The sequence below is a fragment of the Mus pahari genome, chromosome 14, assembly GCF_900095145.1.
Source record: "Mus pahari chromosome 14, PAHARI_EIJ_v1.1, whole genome shotgun sequence".
Classification (NCBI taxonomy): domain Eukaryota; kingdom Metazoa; phylum Chordata; class Mammalia; order Rodentia; family Muridae; genus Mus; species Mus pahari.
Window position 1 is genome coordinate 88690062 of NC_034603.1, and position 15155 is coordinate 88705216.

The following is a 15155-nucleotide window of genomic DNA, read 5'->3' on the forward strand; positions in this document are numbered from 1 at the left end:
CTTCCCTGTTATGCTGCTCAGGCATCCATGGTCCTTTGAGTAGGCCTGATTGTCTCCTCCCTCCTCCTGTAGGGCAAGGTTCTTGCCCAGGTTGCAGAGACAAACACCTCGTGAGGTAGGGAGCGAGGCTAATGCTGCTGTGCCACGAGCCTCACACTCCCTCCTGCTGGCTGCAAGCACTGTTGTGAAGAGTTCAGAAGGAGCTTACAGAAGATTCTGTCTTGATCGATGTAATGAGACAAGGAGAGACCATGTACCCCTTGCATATGATGTGCCAGGATTTATTTTTTTGACATGTTCCTCCTGCCTTTTCATTTTCCCTTCCTCTCATTCTGGGTGCCAGCCATTGTTTCTTCTTACATCTCCTTGCCTGGTGGTTGCCCCACTTTATGGATCATTTTGAAGATTCCCCCCCCCCACCCCCCCNCCCCGTCCTCACGTTCCAGAAACTCAAGCACTTGTCACATGCCAAACAGAACCTGAAGGTCTCTTCATTTTGTCATGTTTTGTTATTGTTGCTCTTCAGTTGTATAAAAGTTAATTAGTTTATATTCTGCTCATTGACTTTTCCTTTATTTATTTTCTACAGTAAAGCTCATTTTATAGTTTTAATTTCATGTAACATTGGTCACTAATTTATATTTGCACTGGGTCTTCCCAGTGTCTGTTTGCTGGCATTTCCTATATTCTCCTTATTGTAAATATATTTTCCTCCACCTTAGGACATCTCCCTTCAGGTCCATCATCTGTTATGGGTTGAGTTGTCTGGATACATCTGTACAGACACAGGAAGGGCTTCCCTGTGGCTGACCTCTGTATTATCAGAGCCTGGTAAATGGAGGCTTTGAGGGGCCCCATGGCCATTTCCAACCTTGCCAAGATCTCCCCCAACACAGCTGAAATGTGCAGGCAAGGGATCCCCACCTATGTGCTCTCTTCTGCAGACCCTTCTAGACTGTGCCACAGGATTAACAGCAGGCAGTAGCCTAAGCTGGCATTGTGAACCCAGCCCACACGTGGCCAGTGGCAGGCCCTGAACTTCTTTTCTGAGGCCCCTGAACTCTCAAGAGACCTGGTTGACCTAGATTCCTTTGCAGTTCGAGATGGAAAATTTGTGAATGTTGAGTGTTTTTTCCATGGAAGATGTTAACAAACATGTTTACCCAGTACAGGGCACTGAAGACAGACCAGAGGAACAATTCCACCTAAGTCTAGCTTAGAGGGTCTTGAAGTTACTTACAGGAGCATAGGTAAGGGATTACTTATATAGATGACTTAAGGCAGCTGCATCTCTGAAAGCACTCCCTAGCAGGGGTGACAGCTCACAAAACCTGTACCTCTGGAGACTCCTGCACTACTTGGAGGCAGCTCTGCCAGCAGAGAGTGTCATCTCCCCAGCAGTTTTTATTGCTTTTATACCTGAGCTTGGGGAGCTTTCATTAGCTTCCTGAGCCTTATAAATTTCAACAGCTTCCTGGGTCTTAAGGTCCTCCCCCCCTTCCAAAGCAATTTCACTTTGGACTAAACAGTTACACAACCGTGTATTCCTTTGCAGTCTGCCTGGCACTGGGACACTCTTTCCAGCAAAGCAGAAAGGGCCAGTGACGGGGTTCTTCTCGAGACCTGGTCCTTAGCACCTTACCCTCTGTGGAGTTTTTCTGTCTCAACTTGCTCTGCAAAGGGTGGACCGAATTCTGCTCTGGAGGGTGTCCAGTGTAGAATTGCCAGTAGTGAATGGTTCAATTCCAAACACTTTTTAAAATATTTTCTCTTATTTTTTGAGATTATATTTACATCATGTCTCCTGTTTCTTTCCTTTCTCTAAATTCCCATAGACCCCTCTCCTTGTTCTTTCAAATTCATGGCTTCCTTTTTCATTAGTTGTTATGTACTGTGTGTGTGTGTGTGTGTGTGTGTGTGTGTGTGTCCCACTCTCAGCATTCGTGTAGGATTAGGCCTCCTGAGCCTTGCCCACCCCAGTCCACAGAAGCATGTCCATTGTTCTTGTTCAGCTCAGCTTTGGGCAGTGATGCTGGTGAGACTTTATGCTCTCACAGCAAAGTCCCTGTTCCTCTGGTTCTCACAATGTTTCTGCCTCCTCTTCCATAATGATCCCTGACACTGAGAGGCTCCACAGCTCTGCATTTGACGAGGGGTGAGGACTACACGTACCTGTGGGTTTAAGGACCAAGGTTTAGAATGTAGTTAGGGATTATGCTAGCATAGTGGCAGTTGTAGGTTCTCGTCCAGGATCCCTGATGTCAGGAGCCTTGAATAGTTGGCGGGGCTTCCAGTATAAGACCTGATTTCCCTCTGAGCAGGTATTGAATCCATTTAGAGGGCTGTAGGTTACACATACAGAAGGAGGAGGGTAAAAAAACCAGTAAGGAGTCTGAAAAAGTCATATGGATTTATACAGTGTTCCCTCCAAGAGCCAAAGACCATCTAATAAAGACCCTAACAAGTCACAAGAAGCCCTCTTTTGAGTTGTTGGTCACATATCATGAGTTTCAGACACCAGGCCCCGAGGCCTCTGAGCTGGAACTGACCTGAAAGCCTCCTTCCTGAGGACTAGTTCCCATGGTACCAGAAGGCTGCGTGCAGGCTTCCACAGGAAGCTTCCACAGGAAGACAGTGACCAACAGCTGCCAGCCGTGGTGCTTCTGAACCACAGCAATCAGCATGGCACGATGAACCATACGGTCACATGAGTGGCACACATACCTTGACCCTCCTTTTTGTTGTTGTCTTTAATTCAACAGTAGCTAGACCTTTCTCAGAGAGCCCAGGTGTTTTTGAAATTCTGACCTTTTCATTTACTTTGCTCTATATCCTTCATATTTCTCAGATATAGTTATTGTAAAGACTGCACATTTGGTCGATATATTGTTGCTACTGCTGTTTTAGTATTTGCTATCTTTTATTTATAATTTATTTAGTTTTTAACTGAGTTTCCTAAGTTATAGTTAAATTGCAGGGGTTAGTGTTACATAGTTTTCTTTTACCTGGTGGTGATAATAACCAGTCAGATACCACTGAGATCTACTGTCTTCACTTCCCTGAGAGTGGAAGGGCTGTACAGAGAGGGGTGCCAGGTCTGTACAGACCAGGTGATATGGACTGGGCTCTGTGACAATGGTTTCATTAAATTGCCATTGCTCCCTGGATTAAACAGCATTTTTGAGCATATCTGTGGGGTGTTTTTACCAAGAGGCTCGGGTCCCAGCTCTTTTTCCTATTCATGTGCTCAGCAAGTACAGCTTCTCCTTGTTGCTGGTTTCTGCTGTGGTATTTGGAGCTTCATCTGTGTATCACAGCTTAAGAGTTGTCAGTCCACATGAAGGAGATGTACAGGTTACCCCCACAGTGTGTCTGTGTGTGCTTTGGAGTTGTGCACCTGTGTCCCTGGCATGCTTCACAGGTGTGCACCTGTGTCCCTCAGCACACTTTATAGTCTGCTGTCCCTTTGTCCCCTGGCATTCATTGCATATATGCACCGGTGCCCCTGCAGCACACCTTTCCCAGGCTTGCTTTGTGTCCAGCACCCTCATCTGACTTTGAGGAGTGCCCTGGAACCCTGGCCTGCACTTGTCTTTGAGTTCCCCCTCACAGCAGGAACCTGGTACAGGCTCCATTAGAGGGTTTGATTGAGGCTGGGATGGCCCCAGAGTTTATATCTTCCTTTTCCTCACTCTGACTGAATGCACCTGAATTCCAGTTTAAATGGCTGCCTTTGCTCTGGAATTAGACCAGTATTTTTTTCTTTGATACGAATTAATGACAGACAGCTTTGTTTAGCAGGAAAGTAAGTCTAGGATGGATGTGAGTGTTGGTTGCTCTGTTTGTTTGGTGAGAACCAGAAGTGCCGGCCTTGTGCAGGGAGACACTACAGGAGGCCAGTATGGGAGGAGGCTGTGGGAAGTATCTGCTATTACAGTGTGTGCACATGTCTAAGGCCTTGCTCAGACTTGTCCAGTCTGTCCTCAGGTGTTAAGAATGAATCCTCTTGCTTGACAGTATGAGAGAAGAGAGCAGGTCCCTCATTCTCCAGTCAAGGGATTTAAGTAAAGACTGCCAGCTGCTGGCGTCGGGTTTCTCTGATGGTTTATTTACACTGTGGGGTTTCTGTAATCCCTGAAACTTTCCCTGTGTTTGGGCCTTTTGGAGCTAAGCTTGTGTGTGGCCAGTGGGTGTCTCAAGACTTTTTTCCCCTCATGAGCTGCTTGTAGGGTCTGGTTGGTGGAACCAGGCATGGCTTGGAATCCCTGTCCTAGATTGACCTTTTCATGTCTCCTTATTCACAGGGTTCGTGAGGCTGCCATGACCAGCCTCATGGATTTGATGCTTTTGCTGGCACGGACAGAGCCGGTGCTGATTGAGGCCCACATGTGAGTATCTGAAGCCAGCTGAGGCTGTCCTGGGGCCTTCATGCCTTCTCACACAAGCTTCTCTAACTCTTGTCCTGGTTCTCCAGAGCCTGTGGATCATGGCCAGGGTCCTCCACCTGGCCCGTGTCAGAATCCATAACGTACACATACTCCCTAACCCCACACCAGGACCTCATTTGAACTGGCCTGTTTGACAGTCAGCTTCAGAGGGGGAGGCTGTAGTGGCCTCTGAACTCAGGGCTCTGTAGCTGAGGTTCATGCCAAGATGGGCTATCATCATTTGTTCCAGCCCCTGTGGGTTTCAACCTCCTTGGCCATACTGCTTGAGGCCCTAAGTTTGCTGTCTCGTGTGTGCCATACTTTCTCAGCCTGGCCTCTCGTCCTCCTTCCACTGACCTGCAATACTGTTGCTTCTCACTCTTGCCCCAAGAGTCCATTGACATTCACATGTGCCTGTCATGTGGCTCCTGAGATGTTGGGGTAGGCAGGGCGCAGGCATACCTATCCTGCGTTGGTTAGTTTTCTGTCAACTTGGCACAAACTAGAATTCCTTGGAAAGAGGACTCAGTTGAGAAAATACGTCCATAAAATTGGCCTATAGGCATTTTCTTGATCAGTGATTTACGTGGTGGGTTCCATTTCTGGGAAAGTAGTCTTGAGTTCTATAAGAAAGCAGGCTGAGCAAGCCAGTAAGCAGCAAGCCAGAAAGCAGCATCCCTTCATGGCCTCTGCTTTAGTTTTGCCTCCTGACTTCCTTTAGTGATGGAGTGTGACCTAAGACCCTTTCCTATCCAAGTTGCTTTTGGTCATGATGTTTTATCACAACAATAAAACCCTAACTAAGACACAACCTGATGTGGCTTCAGCAGCTGCTGACAATAAGGAGACCACGTTTCCCCAGGCTGCCCTCATACATGTGCCCTCCGTTTGCAGCTGTGAGCGTGTCATGTGTTGCGTTGCCCAGCAGGCAAGTGAGAAGATTGACCGGTTCCGTGCTCATGCTGCCCGAGTGTTCCTGACTCTCTTGCACTTCGATAGCCCTCCCATTCCCCATGTTCCCCACCGCCAAGAACTGGAAAGTCTGTTTCCCAGGTACTGTCAGATACAGACCCCTCATAGCCCAGTCCCTCCAAGCATGGCCTTCACTTGAAATCACTTTCTTTCAGGTCTGATGTGGCCACTGTGAACTGGAACGCACCTTCCCAGGCCTTCCCTCTCATCACCCAGCTCTTGGGATTGCCTACCTATAGATACCATGTCCTGCTGGGGCTGGCTGTGTCTGTGGGTGGCTTGACAGAGTCTACGGTGAGGAGGCATCTGGCTGTGCAGAGCAGGGACACAGAGGATTCTTTCCAGAGGGTTCTGTCCCAGATGTGTGCACTTCACATGTCCACTGTCCTACCAGCCCCATACCTGTAGGATCCTCATGTCTCTGTAGTTTGCAGTTTTATCTGTTTGGCCCCAGGCATTTACTGTCATTGTAGTAGCCCTGAGAACCAAGGGAGAAGCTAGCCATGCTGAGCCACAATACTGCCTTTTGGGTCACAGGTCAGACATTCTACACAGAGCCTCTTTGAGTACATGAAGGGGATTCAGAAGGATGCTCGGGTCCTGGAGAGCTTCAGTGAGACCCTCCTAAAGGTCTTTGAGGACAACCTCTTGAATGACAGGTGAGTGGTGTCTTCAGACAGGGTACTTGTGCCCTAATCGTATTTCCACAGAGCCCAGGTTTTCCTGGAACACATTTGTCATAATAGATGAGGAGCAGGGCCCAGCCAACTCCCAAGTTCTAGCTCCAATACTCATCTTCTACAGACCCCAGGGATTCATCTCCTCTGTGCCTTGCTGGTCCCTGGGCCTGACACTGATTGGCAATCCCTTCCCCTTGATACACTCTCAGCAGGAAAATGACTTTTCTTTGTGTGTGTGGAGATGCAGAATACCAAGTGGAGTGGAGCGAGACTCTAGTCTGTAGGAATACTCCCCATCTTTTCTTGTCTGTAATAGCCCCACTGAGACTTAAGAGCCCTGAAAGAACACGTGGAGTGCGTGCCCTGGTTCCTTGGGATGCGTATTCCATGGATTCTTTCCTGATCACCAAGTTCTCCTCCTGCTCCTCAGAGCCCTCCCAGCTGTTCACTTTGGTAGACAGGCAGCAAAGTCACTTCTGTCTGTCCTTGTTGTTGCCTGGCCAGGGCCTGTTGTGGGCAGGAACTGACTCATTTGGGTATTTCCCATTCCCTGCCCTACTGACAGCTACGGTGGACATTCTGGGATTGAGTCTCTGTGGATGCACATTCTCTTTCCTTGGGTACTCATTGAGTAATGGACAGCTGGGTCACGTGGGTTGTTTGTTAACTTCTGTAAAGCTGCTGGCCCCCTCTGTTCCATGGCTCACCAGCATTAGTGGTCAGTCTCTCAGGTAGCTGTTGGACACTTGGTTGTCCTCCTAGTGTGTCTGTCTGTTCATTGCCATAGCTTGTGTAGGTGGCCTTTCCTTCTCACTGTTATTTTAGGATGACTTCACTATACGGGGCAAGTCTTTGTCAGATTTGTAGCTTGAAGGACCCAACTATCACCTGAGCAAATGCAGTTGCTGAGGAATCTTTGCCTAATTTGGAGGTCCTAGAGAGCTCCTCTGGTACTCTTCCAGAAGTTTCAGCTTTAGGTTCTATCGTCTGCCCTACAGTCTGAGGACACACAAAACGAACTCAAAATAGTTTAATTTTGCAAATGGTTGTCCAGATGTTCATACTGTCTGCTGGACTGTCCACTGCACTTGTTTTGCACCTTGTCAAAACCGTAAGGTATACAGGTGAATGCTGGACTCTACCAGGCCATCTGACGTCTTTGCATCAGGAATCCTGTTCTTATCTTTGCTGTAGGTAATTCACGAGAGAAGCCACATTGTCTCCAGCTATATTCTTATTTTCCATAGTCATTTGGCATTCCTGTAAGCGTCATAATGCTGGTATGTCTGATTCTAGGAATTTGACAGGACTGTCTTGACTTACCCATCTAGGAAGAGCTATCATGGTGTTAAGGGTTTTTCATCGTTGTTAACTGTCATTAGTTTGTTGTTGTTGTTGTTGTTGTTGTTGTTTTTACTTGTCAAGGGCACGTCCCTGTTTCTCACCTGGGTGCCTCTTGGTTCTTGGGTGTTTCTGTGGGTTTCATGCCTGCTTATGTCCTTCTCTCAGGGTGTCTGTATCGCTGCTGAAAATGCTGGACCAGCTACTGGCCAATGGGTGCTTTGACATCTTTACTGCCGAGGAGAAGTAAGTATCTGCTTGCTTAGTGCTCCCTTTCCGACAAAGCCTAGTTCCCCAAATCTCAAAAAAATTGATTGATTGATTGATTTGCCGTCTCACTGTGTTGCTCAGACTCGAGACCCTGCCTCCTCAGCCTTTCAAGTGCATACAAATCTTTGGCCACCAAAAATGGCTGTTATTTTAAAGACAGAACCCTTGGATCAGGATCTCAGAACCCAGAAGAAGACAATGCAAACTCAGGCAGCAGACAACAGGGTGGGGTGAAGTAGTGCCCTGCTCTCCTTGTTGGAAAGTAGACTTGGTCAGGTGAGATGGCCCACCTGCTAGGGCTAGTAGGCAGCAAGGTCTGGGCATTGGAGCTTGAGATAAGGCTGGACGGAAACAGGACAGTGTATGGGCCGTGTTGTGGGGCCCAGGAGTATGCCTGTGCCCATCCCAGCTGGACAGAAGCTATGGGGCACGGGGCACAAAGCAGCTGCTTCCTATCTGTATGGTTTGTGGTTCCTTAGCCTCCTGTTGAGAGGAGCAGACAGCCATGGTGCATGATAGCTCTCTGGGACCGTCTAGGTGCCAGGTTGGCTTCCTGACTGAGTGATAGATATCACCTTGGTGATTTTTGCTTCTATGAATGCCTTACGGTCTTCACTGAATTCTCTTTTGGTTTGGACAGCTTTGTATTTCATGAAGATGTCTGAGCATCTATTGTTACTTAGAAACTGCCTGGTGATCTGTACTGGATCTTGCTTTATACTGACTGGTGTTGCAAATCAACAGTTGATCTCCTCCCCGTTCTGAGCCTTTGCCCACTCCCGTTTGCCCCATTAAGAGGACCTATGCCTAGTTTTCATATGATCTTGTATGGTGCTTTGGTGTGGTTTTCTCCCTTGATCTTGAGCCTCGTCTTTGTGCTTACTGCTGACCAGCATTCAGGTGAAGCCCTAAGGCCAGGCGTCACTGTCTCTGAGCTCTGCCTTGAGATCCTGCACATATCACACACCCAGGGCTGCTGGAGGGGACCAGCTTGCTTTGCTTGAAGTCTGTAGTGTCTTTGTTTTTTAACTGCCTGTCTCTGCTGGATGCTGAAGATGGCTTCTCACCTGACACTACAGGGCTCCCTCTGACACTGTGCAGCACTGACTTTCTAAAACCTGCCCAGGTAGCTTGAACACTCACAGGGGCATGGCCCAGCTGGGATGCTCTTCTCCACACCGCTGGATTCATCTAGGAAAATGCTCTAAGGAATTGACATCTATTTTTCTGGCTTAAAAATTTCAAAATAAGATAGTAGGAAAATATCTAACGATATGTGTTTTTACTTCTCTCTTTTGTTCCTTATGGATTTTGAATTTTTGGCACATACAAATGTAGGGGTGCCTCACATATCAAATGATTATGAGTTTGGAGGTGCTTCTACTTACGCTCTACTTTGGCTTTTTTTTTTTTTGTAGTGTTTTGATTTTCATTATATTTGGGGTTTGTTTTGTATGTCGGTTGCTAACAGTATATGTACTTTTGTAAAAATTCAACCTGACAATCTGATCTTTTTTTTTTTTTTTTTTTGAGACAGGGTTTCTCTGTAGCCCTGGCTGTCCTGGAACTCACTTTGTAGACCAGGCTGGCCTTGAACTCAGTTCTTTCATTAAAGTAATTCTGTGTGTTCTATGTTTCTACTTTCTCTGATTAGCAGAATCCTTTTCCTCCATTGCATTTTCTTCATCTATCTGGGACTTTTTACTCTTTCTGTGCTCTTTGAGAGTTCCTGATACTATGTCCATTCACTGTGCTTTTGTACAGTTAGTGCTTGAATGAAAAAAGAAAAAAAGGAGGACATGAGTGCTCCTAGGAACGGTGGAGGCAGAGATGTCTGGGAGAGTCTAAAGTGAAAACGGCCTGAGCTGGGCCTTCCTTGTGAGGAGAGGGGCGAAGGAGAGGGGAGAGCCAGGAGGGGGTAAAGAGCCCTGGGGGGTAAAGGGTAAAAAGGACTAGCTTAGCTAAAGTGGGTGGACTGTATACGGAAGGGCACCTTGGGGGAAGGGGGGATGTGCCAGCCATACCCTGTAACAGGAAGCGTGAGGGATGCTGAGAGAACCTGGTGGCCAGGAAGACATGGCACCTCACTTAGGCAGAGATTAGACCCTGTTCATTGGAGGGATCATGCCTCTTGGATTAGCTCATTGGGAGTCTTTCAAGAACCCTGGTGTATAAACCCACGGGGTTGCTGGGGACCACAAAGATGAATGTAGATTTGAAGGGTCCCAATGAGATCATAGACTGTATGTAGTATGTCTAGAAGAACATTAGAACTGTGCATATGCCCTGTAGGAAGACAAGCTGAGGGTGTAGAGTCCTATGCATGCTGGGAATGACAATGACCTACAGCTCTAAGCCATATGACAGTCATTCTGTGTCCAGTAAGCACTTTAGGGAGCAAGTCAGGGAAGGACTGGACTCCTGTGACCTGGACCAGGCAGGGTTGACCTGGGAGCTGCTGTCCTGGACTGTCCTGGAGTGTAGCAGCCCAGTATTCATATTATCATTGGGGCTGACTAGGACTCCTCTGTAACCTAGGCCCATCACATGGTTTCTTTCCATGTGGTAGCACTTGCTGGTAGTGTCTTTTCTTTTGGGGTGGGTCACTTGGATGTCACATCGTGACTGTGCCAGGGCCTGCCTGCCCAGTTGTTGAATATATCTCTGCCATGCATATTGGAAATCAAAGCAGGTGATGTCACACATCCCAGCACTGATGCTGGGACAGTGTGCCTCATACTGCTCTGTATTCCTGTGAAAGGTGGACTTATAATAATGTCTTCTCCTTCAAGCCACCCCTTTTGTGTGAAGTTGCTCACACTTTGTAAGGAAGAAATCAAGAAGTCAAAAGACATCCAGAAACTTCGGTCAAGCATTGCAGTGTGAGTTTTTTTTTTGTTTTTTTTTTTTTTGCAGTGTGAGTTTTTAAGTGTTCCTGGGTGGAGACAGAAATAAGAGGGACTTGGTTCCTGGTGGGAGATAAAGTTTTAATTACAAAGCTCTTTAAAATGGAGTGTTTGTGGGTTCATTATGGGAAAGAAAGGTTAGACCACTCCTATCAGCAGTGGTTTAGGGGAGATTGACCAAAAAAGGAAAGCTACATCTATCATTTGTTCATCATATACATCTCTCACTTGTTCCTGCACCTTACTGGCCCCGTAGATGCTCAAAGGCCATCACAGGACAGAGAATACACCTGTACTAGTACAGGGATCTGGGCACACGGGCATGTACATGCTAGCACAGATAACTGGTCATGTACTGGCAATCACATAGGTGTACAAACATACACACATGGGGATGCAGGTATCTGGGTACACGAGCATGCACATACTAGCACAAAGATCTCACCATGTATAGGTGAGCACATGGAAGCATATTAGTCTATAATGCACATGTGCAAACAAGATAGCATAGATCACATGGGAACGCACTAGTGTATAACACACAGACCTGTACATAGATATGTACATGACTCAAGGTTCATGCTGTGTACTTTCTGGGTCTCCCGTGTGTCTTGGGTCCTTGAGTAAAAGCATGAGTGAGTCGCAGCTCCATGTCACCCGTGGGTCTCCTGCAGGCTCTGTGGGATGGTGCAGTTCAATGGTGATGTGAGAAAGAAGGTTCTTCTGCAGCTCTTCCTCCTCCTTGGCCACCCTTTCCCTGTGGTGAGTGTGTCTGCCCCACTCAAGGCCACCTGCCTGGGACCCAGGACTGTCCTTACACGTGGCCTTTAAAGATGAGTGCATGTTGGTAAGGCCTCAAAGGAAACACTGGCGAGATGGGTTCCGGGTGTGGGCAGTCAACTGGTTGGTGTTTGTATAAAAGGAACACGGGTGCTGGTGCTGGGTGGGGAGAACATGGGAAGCACTGCTGAGGGTGGGGCATCACAGCCCAGGGTTAGGAAGTCCGAGAACCTGTACTGACGTCTTCTGAGGTAGAGTGGGATGACCCCACAGCTCAGCCTGTTTGTCAGAAACACACATTGCCAGAGGAAGATCAGACCTCGCGTGAAGTAGTATGTCACAGGAAATAACCCAAAGAGATAGTGAGACAGACAGATTCCCTTGTAGGAGTCCCTACTGTACCTTCTGATGGGCATGTCTATGAATCAGAAGTACCTGGGCTGTGCAGGACTGAGTTCATCTTCCTCCTGTCATGGACCTTCTAAGACCCCTTGGGCTCTCTAGGTGGTGAGGGGCTTTCCTCCTGTTGACCTGCTGTTCTCATTGCAGATCCGGAAGAGCACAGCGAGCCAGGTGTACGAGATGGTGCTTACCTATAGTGACTTGGTAGATGCCGAGGTGCTTGATGAGGTCATGTCTGTGCTCAGTGACACAGCCTGGTGAGTAGGGCCTGCCTGTGCCTGGTGCCACCTTCTCCTGTCCCTGTAGCTTTGGATGGAAAGGGGAAATATTTCCAACCCTCAACAGCTCAGGGCCATCTAACAACTTTACACAAGGCTGAGGACACATCCTGGGAGCTTCAGGTGGGAAATGTTTAATGTGCAATTGCTTTTCTCCTCCTGTGAGCAAGGTGGGCAGAGTGGGTCAGACCCCTGCTGGTCAGAAATTGGCGTTTCTCAGGAACTGGAATATAGCATGCCACCAAGTGGATGTCAGCTAGCTACTGTCATTTTGCTGCTGCAAGGACAGTGTGGTCTTTCCTCTGTTCTGACCTTAGAGACTTGTCTCCAAAGTCAAGAGGTGCAGAAGAGATGGTGGTGGTGGTGGTGGTGGTGGTGGTAGTATACAGCCTGTGGGTATGATCCACAGGTGTTCTAGCCTGGATCTAGAAACAGTTACGGTCACAGCAGCAAGAACTTACAACACGGAATCCAGGCACTGTACGCATGCATGGCCCTGCACATACCTATATGCAGGTTTGCATACATGATCACATACATGTAGCTGCTCATATACTCACATATGTATGTACTGCCAAGCACATACAATCACATATATGGAACTAACACCTGTACACAGGTGTACTTCAAGCTGGCTTGTCACCATTCTGTACTATTTGGGAGGCACAGCCAGGTAGCCCAAATTACTGCTATTGCCTATGGACACTGTCCCCTCAGACTAATGGAGAGAGGGATTGCTGACCTCAGATACTGGCAGGTCTGTTGGGATTGGCCAGGTTGCTTTTAGCAAGTCAGGGTTTGTGATATATTCATGCATGCCCCTCAGATCATCGACCTCCCTAGGGAGCTCATGCTAGTGTGTGGCCTTCCTGCCTAGATAAGAGCTGTAGGGACCTGGAAGGCCAGAGTGCACTTCAAGATCTTTACTGTCAGTAGGATCTCAACTTGGTGCCTTCTGAGGAGACAGTGGTCAAACCTCAGGACAGTGGACACTGCTTCCAGCTTTCTAAGAAACTCAGTTTGAGTAAGGACAGCTGGGGATCTTTAATACTATGTATGCATATGTGGCTGTTTGCCAGGGCTTGTGTGCATGTTTGTGCAGTTGCCTGGGGATGCCAGAAAAGGGTGTGCAATTCCCCTGGAGCTGGGGCTGCAGAGGGTTGTGAGCTACCTGCATGGGTGCTAGGGACTCCACTCCTCTGCCAGAGTACAACACCTGCTTTTCAGAGAAGCTGGGTTTTTGTTGTTGTCATTGTTGTTGTTTTTAAAACTAATTTTACGTAGAGAAAAACATGCTTAGTACTTAACAGCATTACATAGTATTGCAATGAAAGCAGTCAACAGCTGAATTCTAATAAAGTGCTTCAGAAGCCCTCTCAGCCCGAGGTAGCATTTCTTCTGTATGGGGTGTGGCTTAGTACTATGAAAGAGCTAGGTTCTCCTGGTGTCTACTCTGGGGGACAGGGTCTTGCCCCACACCCACCAGATCTCAAGGGGTGGGGGACCTGAACCAAATGTTTTCCTCCACAGGGACGCAGAGCTTCCAGTTGTAAGAGAACAGCGGAATCACCTGTGTGACCTCCTTGGCGTGCCCAGACCCCAGCTGGTTCCAAAGGTAATACTTGCAGTACTCTGAGGACACATGGCACCTGTGTTGCCTGCTGTTCTGAGTTCTGGTCTGAAGTAAACCGAGTCCCACGGTCAGTACTCATTGCTGCCGTTACTTTCTCCAGACCAACTTCGAGAGCTGCTTCCGCTGCCAGGGTAGGCAAGTTCTGTCTCTATAGTGTGCTGGCTGCATGGTGTCCTCTAATTGTTGGAGGCCACATGATGTCTTCTAGTTCAGCTTCTGTCTTCTAGGAATGTGGGAAGGAGGCTGTAGTTCCCTCCTCCTTCCTAGCCTTGATGTACACACGTTAGGGGCTCTGTTCCTCTGAGGACTCCTGTCCCATCAGGCTTCCATTTCCTTCCTGTTCACTGGGGCCCTAGCCTTCCTAGCTGCCTGTTCTCTCTACCTACCTTGGCCTTGGCATGTTTAGTGTTTCTGAATACCTTGTCCTGGGGTTGCACTTTTAAGTTGTCATGAAAGCTGTGATCTGTTGTGTTCCTGAGCTCTCTTCCTGTGTTCTATGGGCCAGTCTGTCTATGGGGATTTAAAAAATTCTACATATTGACTTTTCATGCTAGAAATATGTTCCCAGCTTAATGCCTTTAATACCTTTGTGTTGTGGTCTACTCTAAGGTTATGTAGCTGAGGGTAGCTCCACCCACAATGGGTGTGTCAAGCTGCCATGAAACTAGCCAGGACATACAGGCAGCCAGCCTGCTGATTATGAAAGCTCTATGTACCAACTCTTCATAGAGAAATTCAGTTTACTTGGGACAAACTATTGTGTGAAGGGAGGGTCACTTTATGCTTCCTGTGTCAGCTAGCCCCAATTCCCCAGATGATTCAGGGTCTTGCTACCATTGGAGCCTCTTTTAAACACTGGATCATACTGTCAATCTGTAAGTCAATACAAACTGTATGATGGAAGAGGTGTGGATTTCACAACACTCATGGTGCTCACCATGTTTGTTCTCCAATTTTATTCTGTCCAAGATTGTCTGTACACTTGATCCTTGGTTTAAACTCTCAGAACTAGTTTGTCAGTTTACAAACTACCAGCCAGGTTGGCCTGGGACTATGTTGGGAGCTAAGGTCCCCGACTGACACTAGGCCCCGACACTCCCTGGGCTTATGTGCCCTTGGAAGGTCACCTATGAGCCCTACAGATGGAGATGCTGTCTGTGTGTTTGGTCTCCAGTTCATGTACCACTTGCATTTCTGCTTAGTTCATGTGCCAGTTTAATGACTTTTAGTTTGTTGTTCAGCAGCTCCTCCTGATCCCAACACCCTAGCTAGGTTATATTTTACCTTTTGACTGCTGTAACAAAACACCATGACAAAGGCAATTTAAGAAAAGAAAGCACTTCATTGTGCTTATGGTTTCAGAGGGTTAGTCTGTAATGGCAGAGCGAAGACATGGCAGTAGGAGCAGTTGAGAGCTCACATCTTGATACACAGACAGGAAGCAGACCTCACTGGAAATGGAATCC

The 15155-nt window shown here is 47.6% G+C and overlaps 1 protein-coding gene across 1 annotated transcript in view; it reads left to right on the forward strand.

Annotated features, from left to right (window-relative positions):
• Tbcd (tubulin folding cofactor D) overlaps nucleotides 1-15155 on the forward strand; it is a 168583-nt gene that overhangs the window by 151202 nt on the left and 2226 nt on the right. Inside the window, exons 30-38 of the mRNA XM_021211855.1 lie at nucleotides 4305-4388; nucleotides 5322-5480; nucleotides 5555-5693; nucleotides 5937-6058; nucleotides 7589-7666; nucleotides 10483-10572; nucleotides 11271-11358; nucleotides 11926-12035; nucleotides 13587-13671. Coding sequence (XP_021067514.1) covers nucleotides 4305-4388; nucleotides 5322-5480; nucleotides 5555-5693; nucleotides 5937-6058; nucleotides 7589-7666; nucleotides 10483-10572; nucleotides 11271-11358; nucleotides 11926-12035; nucleotides 13587-13671 — 955 coding nt within the window. The remainder of the gene's footprint in view (nucleotides 1-4304; nucleotides 4389-5321; nucleotides 5481-5554; nucleotides 5694-5936; nucleotides 6059-7588; nucleotides 7667-10482; nucleotides 10573-11270; nucleotides 11359-11925; nucleotides 12036-13586; nucleotides 13672-15155) is intronic.